This window comes from Anabrus simplex, chromosome 9 (genome assembly GCF_040414725.1).
Source record: "Anabrus simplex isolate iqAnaSimp1 chromosome 9, ASM4041472v1, whole genome shotgun sequence".
In the NCBI taxonomy this organism is placed as follows: domain Eukaryota; kingdom Metazoa; phylum Arthropoda; class Insecta; order Orthoptera; family Tettigoniidae; genus Anabrus; species Anabrus simplex.
The window spans coordinates 79,344,970-79,368,139 of record NC_090273.1 but is presented as its reverse complement, the minus strand read 5'-3'; the positions used below and the strand labels follow the sequence as shown (position 1 = coordinate 79,368,139).

Genomic DNA, 23,170 nt, shown 5'->3' with positions numbered 1-23,170 from the left:
AGCATAACTGCATCAATTGTATCGGTGTGTAAATGTTTAGCTTGACTATCACATAGTGTGGTGCGCGAGCGGTGCCGGGATTAGCATGGAATTGTATACAAGTATGCGATTCCGCAAGACGTCACAAACCCGCAAGGTACTCCACAACAACTGAGTGGTAAGCCCCATTGTTATTACATGATTATGAACGAGCAGTAGAAAACTTAGAAGTTCAAAATACTCTGTTATGTTTCAGTTAATGTTTACCTGTCTGATATCATTATTAATACCCTATCTGACTCGAATAGTCAGCGTACTGGCCTCCGGTTCAGAGGGTCCCGGGTTCGATTCACGACCGGGTCGGGGACTAACTTTCATTGGTTAATTCCAATGGCTTGAGGGCTGGGTGTTTGTGCTGTCCCCAACATCCCTGCAACTCACACACAACGCACATAACACTATCCTCCACCACAATAACACGGAGTTACCTACACATGGCAGATGCCGCCCACCCTCTGCCTCACAAGGGCTGCACCCAGCTAGAAATAGCCACACGAAATTATTATTATAATATATATAATTCGCTGGGGCCATCAAGGACCACGTTAAGTCTTGTTGCATTTGACACTGAATTTGGCCTTCTTTAGGGCCCAAATTTCCCTCATTCTTTGTGAGTGGGCCTGCTTACGCTCCTCTGTCCAAGGAGCACCGTGTCTTCTCTTTGGTTGCTTGTCTCGGTTTAGCCCGTTCGTCAATATTTTCTTGCGGAAGAGATCTCTGTTAAGGGCGTCTTCAGCTGAGATATGTAGCATTTGAAGGTCATCTTTGGTATTTCTAAACCAGGGAATTGTGGTTTTGGGGTTTGAATCAAAAAAGTGAAAGATTTCTTTAGTTAACTTTCTTCTGTCCATTCTTTTCAGATGACCGTAAAATCATGCTCGTCTTTTTCTAATTGTGTCGGTAATTTTCTCTATTTTGCTGTAGACTTCCTTGTTGGATCTCTTTTGATGGACTCCATTTCTGTACTTTGATCCCAAGATTCCTCTCACAATTTTGCGTTCTCTTTTCTCCAGTTCTTCAAGGAGTCCTTTGTTGGCATTTAGAGACAGGGTTTCGGCTGCATATAGAACTACTGACTTCAGAACTGTTTCATAATGACGTATCTTGGTGTTTTGGGAAAGGCATTTTTTGTTGTAGATTGTGCGGGATGTTTGGTAGGCTATTTTCAGTTTGCGTACTCGCTCCTGAAGTGCTTCTTTGTTCAGTCCATTTTTCATGATGATCTCACCCAGGTATTTGAATTTGTCTACTCGGGTGATGTCCCCGTATTTTGTATGGAGTTTTGGTGGAGCCTCTTTGATGTTAGTCATTACTTCTGTTTTCTCAAACCCAACGTGCCCAAGCAGCTAGGGTGTTCAGAACTGATAAGAGACATATAATAGTCTGAGGCCACATTGATGCCTTTCTTTACCTTCACATTCATAATCTCAGGGCTGTTTCTCCTGGAGATTGCAACGTGATCAATTTGGAACTCTCCAAGAGCTTGGACGGGAGAACGCCAAGTCATTTGCTTTCTGGGTAGATGGCGAAAGTGGGTCGACATGACCTGCAGGTTGTGATTTTCGCAAATGGACACCAGTCTTTTGCCGTTGGGATTGGTTCTTTTGTGAGCAGGGTAATTTCCTATAACTTTCTTGTACTTCTGTTCACGACCTAGTTGGGCATTGAAGTCACCCAAAAGAAGCTTGACATGGTGTTTGGGGATTTTGTTTAATTTTTCATCCAGTAGGTCCCAGAAATTATCAACTTCGTCTGGATCAGACTTGTTCTTATCGTTTATAGGAGCATGTGCGTTAACTAGGGCGTAGGTTTTGTTCACGCATTTAATTGTGAGTATAGACAATCTGTCATTCACAGGTTCGAAATTTGCAACCGATTTAAGGATGTTGGTTCTAACAGCAAACACGGTTCCAAGCATCACAGCTCCATTGAGGATTCCTCTTTGCGCTTTGCTCTTGAAAAATTGGTAGCCTTCGGATTCGAAAATCTTTTCATCTGGGTACCTTGTTTCCTGTAGGGCCATTATGGATATCTGATTTTCGTGAAGAGCTTTGGTGAGGGTTTTCAGCTTGCCAGTTTGTGTAAGTGAATTTATGTTGAAAGTTGCTAGAAAGGTTTTAGATTTTGGCCTGAGTTTTTGACTCTTTGGGGTACACCGAGACGCTCCGACTCGTCTCTTGCATGATGTCGAGTCTCCCCCAGAATCTGAACGAGACTCGTGCGCCGTGGCGTTCACGACGAGGGATTTATCCGAAGATGTACCCCTGGGGTATGTTTCTTGAAATGTTGTGCCATCATGCTTTTTGACTTGACTTTGCTTTGGACGGGTACCCATCCTTTTACAACTAGGGTTGTTAGCCCTAGAGGTTGCCTCAAGATGTTTTCTGGCTTCTGGTCATTTACCAGTCTTCGCCGTAACCCTGGCAAGGGACCAATTTTTTTTTTCACGGTGGTATTTTATTTCCCTACTACCCTCTGACTCTGCTGGTGGCAGAGCCAGCGAGCTTTCCCAATTCCAATGGGACGCGCCCGATGGAGGTAACCGGTAAATCCCCACACGGGTATTATTATTATTATTATTATTATTATTATTACCCTCTGTTGATCAGTGGTAGAGTGTCGGCTTCTGAATCCCAAGATAACAGGTTCAAACCCGGCAGACGTTGTCGGAGTTTTGAAGGGCAGAAAAAACACCATTCGACACTCCATGTCATAGGATATCACCAAATAAAAGATCTCTGGTGACATATTTGAGGTTAACCCGACAACATTCACTAAAACCCAGCCATAGATGCCCAAGAGAGATTCGCACAGAGTAAAACGGAACGTCAAAATTGACGACGAAGCAGCCAGTTGGCGTCAAATTAAAATGTTTCAATATGCAAGCTGTGAAGCCGTATTATTATTATTATTATTATTATTATTATTATTATTATTATTATTATTATTATTATTATTATTATTATTATTATTATTATTATTATTATTATTATTATTATTATTATTTGGCGTAGGGATGTGGCGACCCCATCGCCCAGTGGGAATCCACTGCAATCAGCTACCTGAGTATTGGCGGGAAAACCATAACGTTCGCGGGGTATGGAGGAAATGCCTACTCCCAGTCCTGAACAATTAGGATGAAATAAGGCAAAAAGCCTTCTTCACAATTCATCTTTCATCACCCATCATTCACCGTTCATCACCTTGCCAGATCACATCTGGCATTGTAAGCCCTGACTTCGGTCAGAAATGTATTGATCATTGATCAGACAATCAGCCTATTATGATTAGTCTTCTAATGAAATATCCACTGGTTTGGATACACACGATCATCAGATCCAAACAAAGACACCATTCGGATATGGTGGGGTGTCACATGGAAGACCAAGGCGAGTCAGAGCACCTGCAACCCATTAAACAACATGCAGACCCATCCGATCAAGAGGAAACTTAAATTTAATAAATCAGGACAGTTCTCATATTTCGCTACAGTGAACATAAATTCATTAATGAAAGTGGGCAAATTAAAATCTCACTGACATCTTAGATCAACATAAGATACTGATAACTGCTCTTCAAGAATTGCGTAATACGGATCAAGACCCCCTTGAGTCAGGGGAATATCGCCTATACAAGGGTCCCCCAGGTGAAAGAGTACTAAAGAGTGTTCCTCAGTTTGGAGTCGGCTTTTTGGTTCATACTAGTATCATAGATTCAATTGAAGATTTTTCTTCCACCTCCCCCCGAACGGCATTGATGACAATCAAAGTAGAGAATTAAAACGTACACATTGATAAACGTCCATGCTCCAACGAATGAAAAAAACAGGACCAACAGGGAAGACACAGACAAATTTTGGGAAGAACTAGACCAACTATTATCATCCATTTCCGATAGCCATATTAAAAATCATGCTTGGCGATTTCAATGCTAAAATAGGCCGTGAGAAAAAGTTTCATAATGTTGTAGGTAATTGGCCAGCTCATCATCTAACTAACAGGAATGGTCAGATTGATCGATCTTTGTATTGATCATGGGCTACTTTTGGAAACCACACAATTCAAACGATGACCACATAAACTGATGACTTGGAAGTGCCCTAATGTTAAATTAGGGGAGTTCCAAATTGATCATGTAGTTATGGATAAGAACTATCATAACGAAATTTACAATGTGAAGGTCCTCCATGGAGTGGACATAGATTCAGATCATTATTTGTTCAAAATTAAAATAAAATTAACTCCTAAAAAGAAACACATTCTCTCCAAATGTAATAGGAAGAACACATATGACCCTAGCTATCTCATTAATAATAAATTATATTATGAACAATCTAAAACCTATCTAAGTGATGATTTGGGAACGGTAATTAACAAGCTAAAAACCATTGCTGAGGAAAACGCTCCCGTTAAAAAGAGGAAAAAACATGCTTGGTGGAATGAGGAGTGCGATGCAGCAATTCAACACCAACACAAGGCATGGTTGATTGATCAACAACGGAAAACAAAACAGTCACGCGAAGAACTTGTTACTGCTAGACGACATACGGCTAAAATCATCCGAAGGGTTAAGAGAAATTATCACACGGAGATGTTACACTCTATTGATGAAGCATTTACTCAACATAAGACAAGAGATTACTATAAAATATTTCGGCAATACCAAACTAATTATACTCCCCCAACACTCCTAATGAGAGATACTAATGGAAAACAGGCACATACTAATCAAGATATTTGACTCGTTGGCTGAATGGTCAGCGTACTGGCCTTCGGTTCAGAGGGTCCCGGGTTCGATTCCCGGCCGGGTCGGGGATTTTAACCTTAATGGGTTAATTCCAGTGGCCCGGGGGCTCGGTGTTAGTGCTGTCCCCAACATCCCTGCAACTCACACACCACACATAACACTATCCTCCACCACAATAACGCGCAGTTACCTACAAATGGCAGATGCCGCCCACCCTCATCGGAGGGTCTGCCTTACAAGGGCTGCACTCGGCTAGAAATAGCCACACGAAATTATTATTACTAATCAAGATAATGCGGAAATTTTAGCTAGATACTTTGAGAACTTACTTAACAGTGAGGAACCTTCAGAATATCTGCAACATGTCACACATCCAAAAAATAGGATACCTTTAGAAAAGGTTACACCGCCCGTTTATAATGAAGTATGAGCAGCAATTGATTCCCTTAAAAATTATAAAGCACGAGGAGAGAACCAAATCGTCGCAGAGGTATGGAAGAATGCTAATGACCAAACCATTCAGAATCTACATAAACATCTTATAGATATTTGGAATACTGCTACAATGCCTGAAGAGTGGAATATGGCAATAATTCAACCATTGCATAAAAAGGGCGATAGATCTGATCCAAATAATTATCTCGGGGAGTATCATTATTGGATATTACATATAAGATTTTATCTAAGATTATTTATAACAGAATACACGGGCATCTTGACTGTGAAGTAGGGGAATATCAAGGTGGATTTCATCCAGGAAGAAGCTGCCCTGACCAAATCATCAGTTTAAAATGGATTATGAAACATCATAGATCTAGAAACAAAAATTTAGTTATTATGTTTATTGATTTTCAAAAGGCGTATGATAGTATACATCGTGAATCACTGTTGAATGTCCTTCAGGAATTTGGTCTACATTCCAAACTTATTAGCCTGATTGGTATGACTCTTAAGAATATTCAATCTAAAGTTAGATTTAGAAATGAGTTATCTAAATCATTTGCAATTACAACAGGCCACCGCCAGGGAGATGGACTTTCGCCATTATTGTTCAATTGTGTATTGGAAAAGGTCATGTGAGAGTGGACTAAGGTATGTCCTCCAAAAATCAAAATTGGAAAAAATATCAAACTAAATTGCTTGGCATTCGCGGATGATCTTGCGATACTGGCAAATGGTTTCGAAGAGGCTAAAGTTCAATTGGAAGAACTTGCAAATGTAGCGAAAAAAGTTGGATTACAAATTTCGTATGATAAAACAAAAATAATGCCTACTTTCAGAACTTTAAATTCAGAGCTATTATTAAATAATAATGAACGAATTGAAATTTAAGTACATTTAAATATTTGGGTGAAAATCTCACTTGGAATTGCAATGAAAAACCATCAATAGAGAGCAGAATATATAAAATGAAGCAGGCACAATGGATAACTTGGCCTACATACAAAAAGAAATGTCTTTTGATTAATGCTAAATTTAGGCATTATAACTCTGTTATTAAACCAGAAGCAACTTATGCTTGTGAAACATTATTTAAACTCAATACTAGATCAACAACAGAACGCTTACGAGTTGATCGAAGGATACTCAGGACGATCATAAACAAGAAACATCAGGTGGATGGACAGTGGAAATTGTTGCCGAATGAGATTATCTATCGGGAAAGTGAGTCCATCACAGACACGATGAGAAAAAGAAGAATTGCCTTTTTTTGTCATATATTTCGACTAAGTGATAACAGGGTTTTAAAACAATTATTTAATTACTTTTGGAATAGTAAATCAAAAAAGAAGTCCAAAGTGATTTGGAGGAGTTGAATATTACCATGCAAACCATAGAAAACAGAGGCGAGAAAAGTATTTTGAAGAATAAATGCATCAGGCTTCCTCTGACCACTGTACAGAGGAAACAATATGTTATAACGGATGCGGAGAGGGCAGCCAGGTCAACCAGACTCAAGACTTTTTGGAAGAAGAAAAGGAAGACAAATTTGTTGTAGCCTGATTTAAGTGCTCCAATGTGGGCGTAAACTCTGTAAATAAATAAATAAATAAATAATAATAATAATAATAATAATAATAATAATAATAATAATTTCTTCTTCTTATTATTTTTTTTTGCTAGGAGCTTAACAAAGAAGTAAGTATAAATAACCACCTAATCGATACTTTATTAATGCCTCAGGCAAAATTGAATAAAATTAAAACTTACAGGACATGTTTCGACCACTTAGTGGTCCTCTTCAGCTGTATAAATAAAGAACTGAAAAGAAAAACATTGACAATAAGCACAAATAAAAGTTCTTTGGAGACTCCTTTGATAAAAATGGAGGTCGTCAGAATAGGTCATCTTGCCTTTCATTCTTGTTTGGAAAAGATGTTTATTGTGCGCTGTCTAGAGGGTCTGTCTTTGAGCGCGACCTGGTGAAGTAACGATGTGATACAGTTTGACAGTTCATGGAAAGCTCTGGAGAGAAGGGAAGTAGAGTTTCATCGTCATCTAAAATAACATGTGAGGGAGGAGGGAGATAGGGCTGTGCTTCTGCGATGTCGTGTTTGATTATATCTCTTGTTCGTCTAGTCTGTTTCATGTCTACTCATTCTAAGTATTTGCTAATATTCTCATATAAGATGTTTTTATGCTCGTTGTTTTCGTTGAGATTCTCTTCACCGTTTTCCAATTTATCAAGAACGATGTGGATGTTTTCCAGGTTGTTCATAAGATTACCTTTATTAATCATACAGATAATTTGAAGGTCCTGTTTTATATTGGTGAATTTGTGGTTGGACTCTTTCATATGGGATCCCATGGCAGAGAATCTTTTGTATCTTTCAGCATTGACGTGTTCTTGATATCTAATTGAGAAGTTCCTTCCAGATTGTCCCACGTAAGTTTTTTTACATTGAGCACAAGTCAGCTTATAAATACCCGATTCCTGGAATTCGTCATCTTTAAGTTTATTAGCTTTATTATGACTAAAGAACCTATGTTTCATGTTGTTGTTTGTAGAGAAGGCTACCTTGGTATTGTGTTTCTTGAATAAGTTGGTGATTTCGTAAATCTTCGGGTTATTAAAGGTGAATTTTACATATCCTTTTTCTTTTTCTGAATGCTGTTTAAGTTTAATTTGTTGTTGGTATTTGCATTTAGTGATGATTTTATTGATGAATTTCAAACTGAAACCATTATGTAGAGCCTATTGATATGTTATTTTAGATGACGATGAAACTCTACTTCCCTTCTCTCCAGAGCTTTCCATGAACTGTCAAACTGTATCACATCGTTACTTCACCAGGTCGCGCTCAAAGACAGACCCTCTAGACAGCGCAGATTAAACATCTTTTCCAAACAAGAACGAAAGGCAAGATGACCTATTCTGACGACCTCCATTTTTATCAAAGGAGTCTCCAAAGAACTTTTATTTGTGCTTATTGTCAATGTTTTTCTTTTCAGTTCTTTATTTATACAGCTGAAGAGGACCACTAAGTGGTCGAAACATGTCCTGTAAGTTTTAATTTTATTCAATTTTGCCTGAGGCATTAATAAAGTATCAATTAGGTGGTTATTTATACTTACTTCTTGATTAAACATCGATACGGTCATGAAATGGACAACTTGTAATAGGAGCTTAACGTCGAACTGACACAGATAGGTCTTATGGCAACGATGGGATAGGAAAGGCCTAGGAGTTGGAAGGAAGCGGCCGTGGCCTTTATTATTATTATTATTATTATTATTATTATTATTATTATTATTATTATTATTATTATTATTATTCGAATAACCCTTTTGAGGGTACGATAAATCAACTTTGGTTACTTTTTTTTTCATTTAACTTTCTTCATTTCCAAACTCCCTTCATTTTCTGAGAATACTGTTCTTTTTCTTCTTGAGTCCATTTTCTTACAGTTGTTCATTTTTTTCTCTCCTGAAATCCTGCTTTTCGTGTTACTTCTCTTACTGGTCCCAGTATTTTTCTCAAAATGCGTTTCAACCTTTTCTAATTTTTCAAGATACTCAATTCTTGTAAGTTTAAGAGTTTCTGCTGCATATAAAATTTCTGGCCAGGCTACTGTTTTATAATGTCTTAATTTCAAGTTCCAGGATAGAGATCTTATTGTATATATTTCTCGTCATATGAAACATCTTTTCCATTTTGTTTACTCTTATTATTATTATTATTATTATTATTATTATTATTATTATTATTATTATTATTGTTGTTGTTGTTGTTGTTGTAGTTGTTGTTGCTGCTGCTGCTGCTGCTGCTGCTGCTGCTGCTGCTGCCCTGAGGAGAATAAATTTAAAATTTGTAACATTAATTTTTTATGTAGTATTTAACACCCGGCTTCTCATTCCTGCCACCTGGCTGAAGAAAATTTCTGGGGAAAACACTGATCTCCAACAGGCAGCTGGGTAACTTGCATGGCTCGATTGGGTCATGGATTGGCCCAGTTTCCTCTCTAAGCATATCCTCGCAGGTGAATTCTTCTGGGTACAACGCCTGTTCACCCCTGACTTCATGACGAAGCCGAGAAGGATGCAATCTGGCCAGCATTTCGTCGAGTTCTTCTCCGATGTCCCTCCCTGGTCCATCGCAGCAGTGGTGCTGAGATTCCACCAAGCTTGGGCCCAAGCCTTCCAGATGCCAACTAGGATGAATGCTGCAGAGTCGGTGGCGGCCGTAGTCACCTCCCACCACTCTCTCACTGACTTTCACTTTGTACCTTGTACTAATCTTGTTGTTCACACCAACAGCTCCATGGCCAGATACACTCTGGGTTCTGGCCACGGGGCCATCCTGCATTCTACTCTGTATTTCTTAGCTCTGTACATGGCCTTAAAAGATATGTGTACAGAGAGGGGTAACCCTCTTGTGGCGATCCATTGCCTCCATGGAGAACCCGGCAGACGCTCCCTCCCGGAAAGTGCTGCCTTCAGTACACAAGAGTCTTCAACCACTATTAAAGGGAAGCTCAACCTGGGAGGGACGTCAGTTGGTTATCTGCAGGATGATGGATCGTCACACTAATCATTTGTTGGAAATCAGCCAAAATAAATTGTGCTCCTTTCGTTTTGATCTTTTCCAGCCCTTGAATCAAGAAATCCTGGTGAGTGTCCCATATGCTGGAACCATACTCTAATTTGGGGTCTTATTAGTGACTTGTGTACCCTCTCCTTTACATCCTTACTACAACCCCTAAGTATCATCATAACCATTTAAAGAGATCTGTTTTTTTTCTTCCCTTCCTTTTTCTGCTAGTTGCTTTACGTCGTACCGACACAGAACCAAATGCAAGCTCACAGTTGCACTCCCTTAACCGCGTGGCTAACTCGCTCGGTATGTGTAACTTATAGAAAAAATATTAGAAGCATGGCCTTACTTTAAGTTAATGGTACAGTTCTCATACTGGAAATACATTTGAAAGGGATGAAAAGTCCATGTCAAATGACCAGAAATCCCCGTACTGCAGAGAGATGAGTAACCTTTCTTTTTTTTTTGTTAGTTGCTCTACGTCGCACCAACACAGATAGGTCTTATGGCGACGATGGGACAGGAAAGTGCTAGGAGTGGGAAGGAAGTGGCTGTGGCCTTAATTAAGGTACAGCCCCAGCATTCGCCTGGTGTGAAAATAGGAAACCCCAGAAAACCATCTTCAGGTCTGCCGATAGTGGGGTTCGAACCTACTATCTCCGGAATACTGGATACTGGCCGCACTTAAGCAACTGCAGCTATCGAGCTCGCTGAGTAAGCTTTTCTTTGTCCATGATGGTACAAGGGTTTTATAAGTTTATAAGTAATGAACATAAAAGAGAAAGAGAAAGAATGCAACAGTATAAAATGAAGTCCTAAGCTTACCTCCCTTAACTCACTATTGGTTATAATAGGCTCCTTCTTATCTGATCCATCCATAGCTTGGGCTAATATTTGACTTGCCACGTTCTCAGTCTCATTTTTATCATCTACCACAAATGGTATCCCAAAAACACTGAAAAAATAAGAATAATTCCAGACAAATTATAAAAATTATTGATTAATGATCAGACGACATTCAAGGTTACTGCTTGGGTTGGACTAGACAGATTTTGATGAAACTTGGGTCAATGATCAATTAACATATATCTTAAAATTAATAGTGATAATCATTTTGCCGTAAAAAAAAATGGCAGTGACATATTGGTGATAAGTAGCTGGGTGTCTTGGAGCAGTTAGCTGATTGATGATTATGGGTTAGGAATCTACTGATAGTCCCATTTTAAAGTTTCATAAAACACTTTATATTAAAAATGAGATTTTGATAACACTAACAGGATTTTCAAATTCTACAAACCTATTTTTATAACATACAGTAGTGAATATATCAGAATATTCAGGTTTTAAGGGGCCTAACATCTAGGTCATCAGCCCCTAATGATGTTGTTGTTGTTTGAGCCATCAGTCCATAGACTTGTTTGATGCAGCTCCCCATGCCATCCTATCCTGTGCTAACATTATCATTTCTATGTACCTATTGCATCTTACATCTGCTCTAATCTGCTTGTCATATTCATACCTTCGTCTACCCCTACCATTCTTACCACCTACACTTCCTTCAAAAACTAACTGAACAAGTCCTGGGTGTCTGAAGATGTGTCCTATCATTCTGTCTCTTCTTCTTGTCAAATTTAGCCAAATCAATCTCCTCTCGCCAATTCGATTCACTATCTCTTCATTTGTGATTCAATCTATCCATCTCACCTTCAGCATTCTTCTGTAACACCACATTTCAAAAGCTTCTATACTCTTTCTTTCTAAGCTACTTATCATCCATGTTTCACTTCCATACAATGCCACGCTCCACAAGAAAATCTTCAAAAACATCTTTCCAATTCCTATATCAATGTTTGAAGCGAGCAAATTTATTTCCATAAGAAAGCTCTTCCTTGCTGGTGCTAATCTGCATTTTATGTCCTCCTTTCCTCTGCCATCGTTAGTTATTTTACTACTCATGTAACAATATTCACCTACTTCCTTTAAGACTTAATTTCCTAATTTAATATTTCCTGCATCACCTGCCTTCATTCAACTGCACTCCATTACTTTTCTTTTGGACTTATTTATTTTCATCTTGTACTCCTTACCCAAGACTTCATCCATACCATTCAGCAGCTTCTCAAGATCTTCTGCAGTCTCAGATAAAATAGCAATATCATTGGCAAATCTCAAGGTTTTGATTTCCTCTCCTTGGATTGTGATTCCCTTCCCAAATGCCTCTTTGATTTCCTTTACTGCCTGTTCTATGTAAACAATGAAAAGGAGGGGGAACAAACTGTAGCCTTGCCTCACTCCTTTCTGGATTACTGCTTCTTTTTCAAAGCCCTCGATTCTTATCACTGCAGACTGATTTTTATACAGATTGTAGATAATTCTTCGTTCTCAGTATCTGATCCCAATCACCTTCAGAATCTTAAATAGCTTGGTCCAATCAACATTATCGAATGCCTTTTCTAGATCTATGAATGCCATGTATGTGGGCTTGTCCTTCTTGATTCAATCCTCTAAGATCAGACGTAAAGTCAAGATTGCTTCACGTGTTCCTACATTTCTTCTGAAGCAAAACTGATCTTCTACCAACTCAGCTTCTTATCTACATCTTTACCTTGATACTATTGTTGGATATGTTCTTGCCATCCTTCTGCTTTGTCTTCTTTCCCTAGAAGTGGCTTTCCATCTGAGCTCTTAATATTCATACACTTAGATTTCCTTTCTCCAAAGGTTTCTTTGATTTTCTTGTATGCAGCATCTACCTTTCCCAAGACCATACAACCTTCGACATCCTTGCACTTCTCCTTCAGCCATTCTTCCTTAGCTACCTTGCACTTTCTATCCACTTGATTCTTTAATCGCCTGTATTCTTTTCTGCCCTCTTCATTTCTAGCATTCTTGTATTCTCATCGTTCATCAATCAGGTCTAGTATCTCATGAGTTATCCACTGATTCTTAGTTGATCTTTCCTTCCTTCCTAACATTTCTTCAGCAGCCCTACTGACTTCATTTTTCATGACTATCTACTCTTCCTCTATTGTGTTTCCTTCATTTATCTCTTGTGTAACATGTTCCTTCTAACAATCCCTCACACTCTTTTCTTTCAACTTGTCTAGATCCCATATTTTTGCATTCTTTCCTTTCTTCAATTTCTTCAACTTTAGATGGCGTTTTATGACCAACAAGTTGTGGTCAGAGTCCACATCTGCTTCTGGGAAAGTTTTGCAATCCAACACCTGGTTTCTGAATCTCTGCCTAATCATAATGTCTATTTGATACCTCCAGTGTGTGCAGGTCTCATCCACGTATACAGCCGTCGTTTGTGTTGTTTGAACCAAGTATTGGCAAGGACTAAATTATGATCAGTGCAGAATTCAACCAGCCGACTTCCACTTTCGTTCCTTTGTTCCAATCCAAATTCTCCTACTGTATTACCTTCTCTTCCTTGGCCTACCACTGCATTCCAGTCTCCCATCACAATTAGATTCTTGTCACCTTTTACATATTGTATTAAATCTTCTATCTCTTCGTATGTTCTTTCGATTTCCTCATCATCTACTGAGCTAGTAGGCATATAGACCTGCACTATTGTGGTGGGCATTGGTTTGGTGTCTATGTTGACGACAATAATTCTTTCACTATGCTGGTCGTAGTAGCTTACCCGCTGCCCTGTTTTCATAATCATTATTAAACCAACTCTTGCATTTCCCCTGTTGGATTTTGTGTTGAAATTTCGGTAGATGCCTGACCAAAAATCCTGTTCTTCCTGCCAACGTACTTCACTTGTACCAACTAAATCTAACTTTAGTCTATCCATCTCTCTTTTCAGATTCTCTAACCTACATATATATATTTCGTATGGCATGAGGATACATTGTTACAATTTGGTTATTAACAAATATGTACAATTACACGAAAAACAGTTTCATCTATACACACAGAACAACTACGTAATAAACAAACTATATTTATACATTTGAGCTCATCAACATCTAACATTCCACGCTCCGACTTGCAGAATGTCAGTATCCATCTTCCTGATAATCGCCCCCTCTTTGGTAGTCCCCACCTGGAGATCCGAATGGGGGACTAGTTTACCTCCAGAATATTTTTTCTGGGAGGAAGCCATCATCAGTACATCATTTATACAGAGAGAGCTGCATGTTCTCGGGAGTTAGTTACGGCTATAGTTTCCCGTTGCTTTCAGCCGTGTAGCAGTATCAACACAGCTAAGCCATGTTGAGTATTATTACAAGGCCATTTCAGTCAATCATCTAGACTGCCGCCCTTGCAACTTCCGAAAGGCTGCTACCCCCCTTTCGATGAACCATTCCTTAGTCTGGTCTCTCAACAGATACCCATCCGATATGGTTGTACCTGTGGCTCAGCTATCTGCTTCATTGGGACACGCAGGCCTCCCAACCGTGGCAAGGTCACATGGTTTGCAGGAGAGGCCTTTAATGGTATGAGAAGTAATGAAACGATGTGATAATTAAAATTTTAAAATATATCCACTGACTAGAATTTAAAATAAATGATCATGAATGATTACGAGATTAAAGTAACCAGTGGTTTTAAATCGCAATGCCTTGTTTTCTAATAAAATTATAGAAAATATAGATTACAATGGAATAAGGCATTGCCTTGAAGTACAGAGATATATATCATTCTAATTAGAAGTTAAAATAACACATTAGAATACCCAAACAAGGATTAAAATAGAGTCAATGAGAGAAAAGCATAGTTAACAAAGATACACTAATACAAAATACATTATTACACACGATAAAAAAAAGGCCACTATCCCTCATAAAATGAATGACGAGGTCTGCTGACTGCTCGTCATCTCGTAGGATGAGGGAAATGACATTCGGGAGTTGTAGTCTACGGTGCAGATCGGCTAGGTCCTCGCACTCCGTAAGGATGTGTACCATGGTTAGATGACTGCCGCAAGTACACATTGGAGCACGCTCACCCTTCAGTAGGTAGGAGGGCATTATCACGCCATGGCCAATCTGAAGACGACATAATACCACTGTTTCCCTCTGATAAGCCTGAAGCGAAGTCTTCCATACCTACGTAGTTCCTTTTATCACTCTCAGCTTATTTGGGAGAGTGGTGGCCTGCCACGCCATCTCCCAATAGGACATAACCAGATGTCTCTGCTGAGAGTGAATGTCACTTGCAGGAATCCTATAAGGCAACGAGGGCAAGGTAACAGCCTCCTTGGCAGCCTTTTCAGCTAACTCATTTCCGTCTACACCCACCTGGCTGGGGAGCCACATAGACATAATTCCAGTGCCAGCAACCAAACACCTGGCCGGCAGGTCCTGGATCTGCTGCACCAGAGGATGCTGAGGGAAACATGTATTTATAGATTGTAGCACACTCAAGGAGTCGGTACACAGCAGAAATTGCCAGCTCATCAGACAGTGTGTACCGCAGAGCATCACAGAAGGCATAGAGCTCTAATGTGTACACAGTGCATATTTTCGGCAGAGGAAAAAGAAATTTGTTATTGTCAACAACAAATGCACAGCCTAATCCCACTTCTGCTGTCAAACCATCCATGAAAACAATGACCAAATCAGGGTACCGGTCAACAACGGACAGGAAGTGTCTCTGATAAATGGAGGGGTCCGTGCTTTCCTTCAGGCAGGTGTGCTATTCTAGAATGATTTCAGGTCATTGTATTATCCAAGGAGGTACCCTACTCGGTTGGCTGACAAAACAAGAAACCGGTGGTAGATCAAAGAATCTGTGACTGCTATCCAAGCGCATTCCAACCGGTTGCGTTGCTCGAGGGTAAGCAGGGTACAGCTGATGGTTTCTATTGTTGAAGACACAAGAATAGCTCGGTTGAAGTGGCATCTGTCACAAATTTGAAGCATAGGACAGAAGCATTTGCTGGCGCCTCAGGTGTAAAGGCGGCACACCAGATTCAGCAAGCAGGCTAGCAATGGGGCTTGTACAAAAAGCTCCCGCAGCCAACCTAACTCCACTGTGGTGAGTGCTATTCATATGCTGCACTGCCGTAGTCTAACCTTGATAAAATATGTGCCCTACAAAATCATAGGAGCACCGTGTGGTCTGCCCCCCAAGTAGTGCCGCTAAGAGACTTCAAGATATTAAGTTTCTTACCACATTTCGCTTTTAACCGCCGCACATGTGGCTCCCATGATAATTTGCTATAAAAAAGGAGCCCAAGAAAATGGTAATTGTCAACAACCGTAAGAGTGACATTCCCTAAATAAAGCTCAGGTTGGGAGTGAAGAGTGCGCTTCCGGCAAAAGTGCACAACAGAGTTTTTTGCGGTTTTAAACCGAAAGCCAAGTTTTAAGGTCCACTGTTCCACTCTCTTAATTGCTTGCTGTAATTGTCGCTCGGCGATGGCCATATTTTGAGAGCTATAATGCAACGAATAATCATCTACACATAGCAACACTATTATTGCTGAACCAGCAGCAGCGACAATACTGTTTATGGCAATCGTGAACAGAGTGACACTGAGAACCAATCCCTGTGGTACTCCATTTTCCTGAATGTGGTATTGTGAATATACACTCCCTATTTGGATACGGAATAGACGGAGGGACAAAAATTGCGCCCTGGATAGAACTTTCCGGGTGTACCAAGTGGTCAGTGGTTGAGCAAGCGGCTTGAAAACCACATTGGTATTTGGACAAAAGTCCACTTTTCGCCAGACACTACACAAGTCTGTGATTCACCATCTGCTCAAAAAGCTTACACAAGCAGTTTGTAAGACAAATAGGTCTGTAACTTCCTGCATATTTAGGATTTCTGTCAGGCTTGAGGACAGGACTTTCCATGCCCTCTCGCCACTGTGACAGAAACTCACCCTCTACCAAGATTTCGTTGAACACACGAGGGAGATATAAAGGACTATCCTCACTAACATGTTTTAACATCTGGTTGTGGACATTATCTGGTCCGGGAGACGTGTCCTTGCAAAGCACCACTCCGTAAAGGGCACGTTATAGTCCTCTGAAGCTTGAGTGGCAAAACTAAGCTCAGGGCGTTCTGCTTCCAGCTTCAGAGCTAAGAAATCACGATGGTAATTCGCAGAACCAGATGCATCCACGAAATGACTGGCTAGATGATTAGCAATAGAAGGTGAATCTGTGATGATACTGCCTGCAATGGAAATTCCCGGTACTAAAGATGGTCCTTGTATACTTCGAAGTTTAGTCCACACTTGAGATGATGGTGTATGTGACATCATTGGCAACACGTATCTCTCCTATGCAGTGACGTATGCTGCGATCAAGACGTGGGCTACCACTAGACTTATGTTACTCCTTTTTGGTAGTTGGTTTAGTGAACGTGAAGCCTTAAGTGTTTTGAGCCACCGAAGCAGCCTGCTGTGTTGTCGATGCTGTTTCAAAACTTACTGCCTTGGCCTCTGCCACTGCCAATACTCAACACCTGATCAGTGGAAATGGTAGCTTCGGGTTTAACAAATTAAAGTCTGGCTTTATGGCTAAATGGGTAGAATGTTTGCCTTTGGTCCGATGGCCCCTGTTCAATTCTCAAAATCAACCTCCTTGCATTCTTAATTCCACTCGCTTCCGAACTGGGTGTTTATGGCATCTTTGCCATTCATTTCATCTTCATTGTGTCACCAACAAGCCTTTCCAGAGGCTGTGCACCACATTATTATATTTATCAAATGAACACGTGGAATTTTACAGCATTACAAGTGGTCGTACACGTTGTTCACTGGTTTTTTAGCTTTCTCGGTAGATCAGTGGTGGTGTCCGACCCATGATCATGGGTTCGATTCCGAACAACAAAAGAGAATACTAAATCTGAAAGATTACATTTCATTTTAGCAGATCTACCAATAAAAAGAAAATTATATTACTCCTATAACAGCAGACATTACAGTGTCTTCCTACAAGGATGTAGAAGTAGACAGGAGTGAAATAATTAAGTCAGAAGTATGAGGTGAGGAAGTATGTATGATACTGATAAGGAACACATGGTTGCTCTGTCTCCCTGGTTAGCAGCGGCGATCTGACAGACCGAAGCTTTGCACACCTATCCCTTCGGTCCCCTCACCAGTCTGATATACAGCAGCAAGCTGCGCGAGGTGAATCGAGGGGAGAGGAACGTACCGCCAGGGCTGCAATGTCAGTCTCCGATGCCTTGCACTAGAAACACGAGTGACGTTTTTCCTCATTGCTTTCAAGTTTTGTAAATGGAACAATGTGTCAGATGCTTACATCATAATGTGCTTTAAGATTTCTATTGTCTCATTTGATGTTTGGGCTTCAACGATAGCCTTGGTAGCTCTCAGTATACAGTACGTCACTGCTCCTATGAAGCTTTCTTACTCTGTCGAATAAGAACTCGTGCCTTAGAGCGGAGTTTTTTAAATGTAACCAAGTTAGCCACAGTAGGCTGCCTAATATAGCATTTATGAGCATGACGGTATTCTTTTATAGCTGCTGCAAGTTCTTCATTCCACCAAGGAATGAGTTTTCAGACAGGAGTCCCTGAAAAGGATGGAATGGACTCCTCAGCAGCAGCAGCAGCAAGAATAACTTGTGTTACGTAAGTGATATCACCGTCTATGTTCTGGCCAGTTGTGTCGGTAAAGGTAGCCAGTGCTGAGAGCTTTGGCCAATCAGCACATTTAAGAATCCATTGAGGAGGAGCCTTGATAGATTTTTGTTTCAATGAAGTAAGAATAATAGGGTAAGGGTCACTGTCACAGAGATCAGCGTATACATTCCACTGAAGCAGAGGAACCAGCGCTCGGCTGCATACACTAAGGTCTATGCGAGAGTATGTGCCGATGTGAGAGTATGTGCTGTAACGTACAGTGAAATGAGTTGGTTCACTTGTATTCAAAATACATAAATCCAGCTCTCTCAGTAATATATCCAGCTCTCTCAGTTATATTTCCAACTCTCTCTTCCTGGGGCAAGGAGTATCAGAGCCCCATATAAGGTGATGGGCGTTAGAATCACCCAATAAGAGGAATGGAGGTGAAAACTGATCTATAAGATCAGTTACATCATTTATATTAAGAGGCTGGCCTGGTGGAAAATAAGCATTACACACTGTTGCTATGACAGGCAGTGGTACCCGCACCGCAACTGCTTCCAGTGGGGTTCTTAGAGGAACCTCTACACTATAGGTATCAGAACAAATAAAAATACCAATGCCAACGGACGCCTGGTAAGCATAATATCGTTCAGTTGAGCATAGTCTGAAATTTCTCAAGACCATATGATGACCTCGTCTGGTATTGGTTTCCTGAATACAGACTATACTCGCCGTGAACTTACTAATGAGCTGGCACAGCTGTCATAAGCCGTAGTGTGGACTAAAAGAGAGAGTGTTAGGTTATGAGTAACAAGATGCTCTCATACCTAAACACTATCAATATCAACATCTACATCCATAGACGTAGAAGACAGCTTGACGTCCATCCCATCATCAACAGACAGTGGGACTGATGCCCAGAACTTTGACTTATTTTGGGGGCGGGATTTCGTCCTACGAGGGGAGCATGCAGGTTTAGGAGTAGGCGTACCTGCTGGCGCTGATTCATACCCTCCAAATGGAGGACATGATTTCCCCTTCGCAGGAGAATTGCAAGAGCGCCCGCGCTCCGCTTCTCCACCTTCATTTCTTATTTAGACGGGCTGGGAGATATTTTTCCAGCCCTGGTCGACGATGCCGCCTTAGCCGGCATGGCAATGGCTTTTGCCGACCTCTTTGAGGGGGGATACTTGGTCTTACCCTCCTGCTGCACCGGCTTAGGAATCCCAGCCGGCACAGACTTCTTTGTGGTCGAAGGTGGGGTGGTCCCACTCTTTGAGCATTTATTCTTTGCGGCTTTGCTTGCAGGAGCAACAACCGCCTTGGGTGCAGTGATCGCAACAGGTTTAGAGGATACAAACGACAAACCTGGAAGATTCTGTGCTATCTTCATTTAGCCTAACGTCTTGCCGGGTGCATTCATAGAATTGAACTTACGGCGTGCTTCCTGGTAGGAAAGACCATCCAGGGTCTTGATCACCTGGATCTTCTTGTCACCGAGATATACCGGACAGTTCCGATCTCGAGGCGAATGAAGAGCAGGGCAGTTAGTGCACCTGTAAAGAGTTGTGCACTTTTCCGCACTGTGAGCTCCTCTGCCACATGTACCATATACAGACTGATTCGAGCAACGAGATACCACATGCCCGAACCTCTGGCATTGATAGCAGTGCACGGGAGCTGGAATGTACAGCCTCACATCGCAGTGATAGGTTGTTACCTTGACTTTTTCTGGTAACACTGACAATTTGAAGAAGACAATGAACGCACCAGTGGCACCGTCCTCGCCATTGACTTTGCGCGTAATACGCCGGACGTGTGTCATGCCATGGTGCTGCATGTCTTCCATCAACTCATCGTCAGTGTTCAAGATGGGAACGTGGTGGAAGATAACTCCATGAACCAGATTCAAGGTGTTGTGCTCCTCCACTTTGATGGGAATATCGCTGAAGTGATCGCACTTGAGCAACCGATCAGCTTGCACGGCAGTGCGCGTCTTTAGCAACAAACTACCATTGCGCATTTTCTTCAGATCTTCCAGTTCACCATAGACACCTTCTATGTGCCTCTTCTTCTTCATGTGCCATGTCCTTGCAGAATGTTGGCGACCAGTAGCATGATCTGTTGTTTGTTCATTGCTGTTCTGAACAGAGTAAGCTTTTGTCACCCCAAACCACTGGCTCAAGTTGCCAAGCCACGATGTCCTACTTCTCCCCAGACCACATTTTCCATTAATTTTCCCTTGGAGTATTACTTGCAGAAGGTGGTATTTACTGTTCCGCCTCATATGACCAAAGTATTCTAACATCCTTCTCTTGATGGTAGTGAGAAATTCTGGTTCTTTGTTCGTATGGTTCAAAACATCTATCTTGGTCATTTTAGCTGTCCAAGGTATGTTTAGTATCCTTCAGTACGTACACATTTCAAATGCTTGCAACTTCTTGCGCATGGTCTCAGTTAATGTCCATGCCTCAACGCCATATAACAGAATGCTGAAAACGTAGCACCGGAGTAGTCGTGTCCGTAGTGTCATGGAAAGGTCACGGCATGTCAAAAGTTTTATAAGTCTTTGAAAAGAAGTTCTGGCCTGCTCAATTCTGCACCATATCTCACGAGCAAGGTCTCAGTGACCATTGATGTGACATCCCAGGTACTTAAATGTTACCACTCTTGCGATCTGTCCTTTGCTGCTGTGAGATTACCTCGAATGCCATCTTCTTTCCAACATAACCGTCACTTAGTCTTCTTTACATTAAGCCTCAAGCCCATGGCGCCGCTGGCTTCAGTGACAGCATTAAATAGTTCCTGTAGATCTTGGAGATTGGTTGCAAGTAGCACAATGTCATCGGCATACCTGATGTTATTTATGATGAAACCATTAACCACAACTCCTTCAGTCTTTCCGTAAAGAGCACCTCGAAAAATCATTTCTGAATAGATGTTGAAGAGCATGGGTGAAAGAATACAGCCTTGGCAAATTCCTTTCATAATTGAGACTTCTTCCGAGACACGATCATCAACTCTTATGCCAGCACTCTGGTTCCAGTAGCGATCACCAATAATACGGATGTCCCGCCCATCAAGTCCTAATTCTCGAAGAATGTCCATAAGTTCATCATGGTGGACTGTATCGAAGGCTTTTTTGTGACTGATGAAACAAGCAAAAACATCGACATTGACATCTCGGCACCGTTGGACTAATACCTGCAGTCTGAATAATGCCTCTCTAGTACCAAAACCATGTCTGAAGCCAAACTGTGAGGTTCCGATATTCTCCTCACATTTATGATAAATTCTCGCATGCAAGACCTTTAGGAATGCTTTCAGAACGTGGCTCATCAAACTAATTGTTCTATATCCATTGCTGAATTTTGCATAGCCTTTCTTGGGCAATATTATGAAAGCTGATTTCAGCCAGTCTTGAGGAATTGTTCCACTGCGGTGAATACTGTTGAATAGGTTAATAATGAAAGGGATTTTTCTTTCTCAAGCAGTTTCAGTATCTCAGCATACATCTCATCAGGGCCTGGAGCCTTCCCATTCTTCACTTTCCTTATGGCATACTCTACTTCTGCACTTGTGATATCCACACCATCGTCTGCCCAAGCACCATGATCCTCATTTCTGTGATCCAAGAAGGGATTTTGTACATATTCCATCTATTTTTTCAGTTTCTCTTCTGTGCTCACTAAAATTCTTATTAAGGAGGACTCCACTACCTTTCTTGTTGTATGCTCCGGTTACTTGTTTCATTTTCTTGTACATGTTGAAAGAATCATGTTTTGAATTCAGTAATTCTATTTTGTTGCATTCCTTAGAGAGGAGTTGTTCTTTTGCATTCCTTACTTTTTGTCGTATTAACTTCTGCAAACTTTTGTACTTTAAAGGATCTTTGCTCTTAAAAGACCTTCTCTGGTCCATCAGCTTCAGAATTTCTTCTGTCATCCACGGCTTGTTTTTCCTTCTTCCAGCTTCCCTTAATTTTTACTTGACTCTGTGCCTTCAACATCATTTACATTCATGCTGTTTGGAATTTTCTCAAGTTTTACATGTAGGGCTGACTGAACTTCATCCTTCAGTGCTTAATCTTGAAGCTTCTGAATCTCAGTCCGACTAAAACTCCTCCTTAAATGGCATTTCTTCAGCCTGAGATTCATAGAAGCAAACAGTAGGCTATGGTCTGAGTCGATATCAGCACCATGGTATGTTTTCACACATTTGATAGAATTTCTGAACCGCTTGTTAATTGTGATGTAATCAATCTGGTTCCTAATAGGAGGCGACGTGGAGCTAGCTGGAAGTATGTGTTTGCTATAATAAGGCCCTTCTCCTGGCTCATCTGAACCAGTCGATCACCTCGAGGATTTCTTGCTTCTAATCCGTAGTCACCGACTACATCAGCCCATCAGCCATGGCTGACTTTAGCATTGAAATCTGATGATGATGATGATGCTTGTTGTTTTAAGGGGCCTAACATCGAGTTCATCGGCCCCAGCATTGAAATCGCCCATCACAATGTTTATCTCAGATGGTCTGGTGTATGATAGGGCTGCTTCGATTTTCGTGTAAAGATCTTTGACACCAACGCCTGACACATCACATGTTGGAGCATATACTTAGATGAACTAAAATTGGTCATGCATTAAGCTGTAATAAACATACTCTATATGATACTGGTACAAAAGTTTTCACAAACTTACTGATGTCTTGATGAACAATGAAACCCACGCCATTAAGATGGCGAGGATCGTCATTACCAGAAGAATAGTATACCTTGTAACCACT

General features: G+C 40.9%; 1 protein-coding gene across 2 annotated transcripts in view; it reads right to left on the bottom strand.

Moving 5' to 3' along the window:
• mei-218 (meiotic 218) overlaps positions 1 to 23,170 on the bottom strand; it is a 183,133-nt gene that overhangs the window by 38,828 nt on the left and 121,135 nt on the right. For both annotated transcript variants that reach the window (XM_067153363.2, XM_067153364.2), the window contains one exon: positions 10,646 to 10,775. In XM_067153363.2, the coding sequence (XP_067009464.1) occupies positions 10,646 to 10,775 (130 nt within the window). The remainder of the gene's footprint in view (positions 1 to 10,645; positions 10,776 to 23,170) is intronic.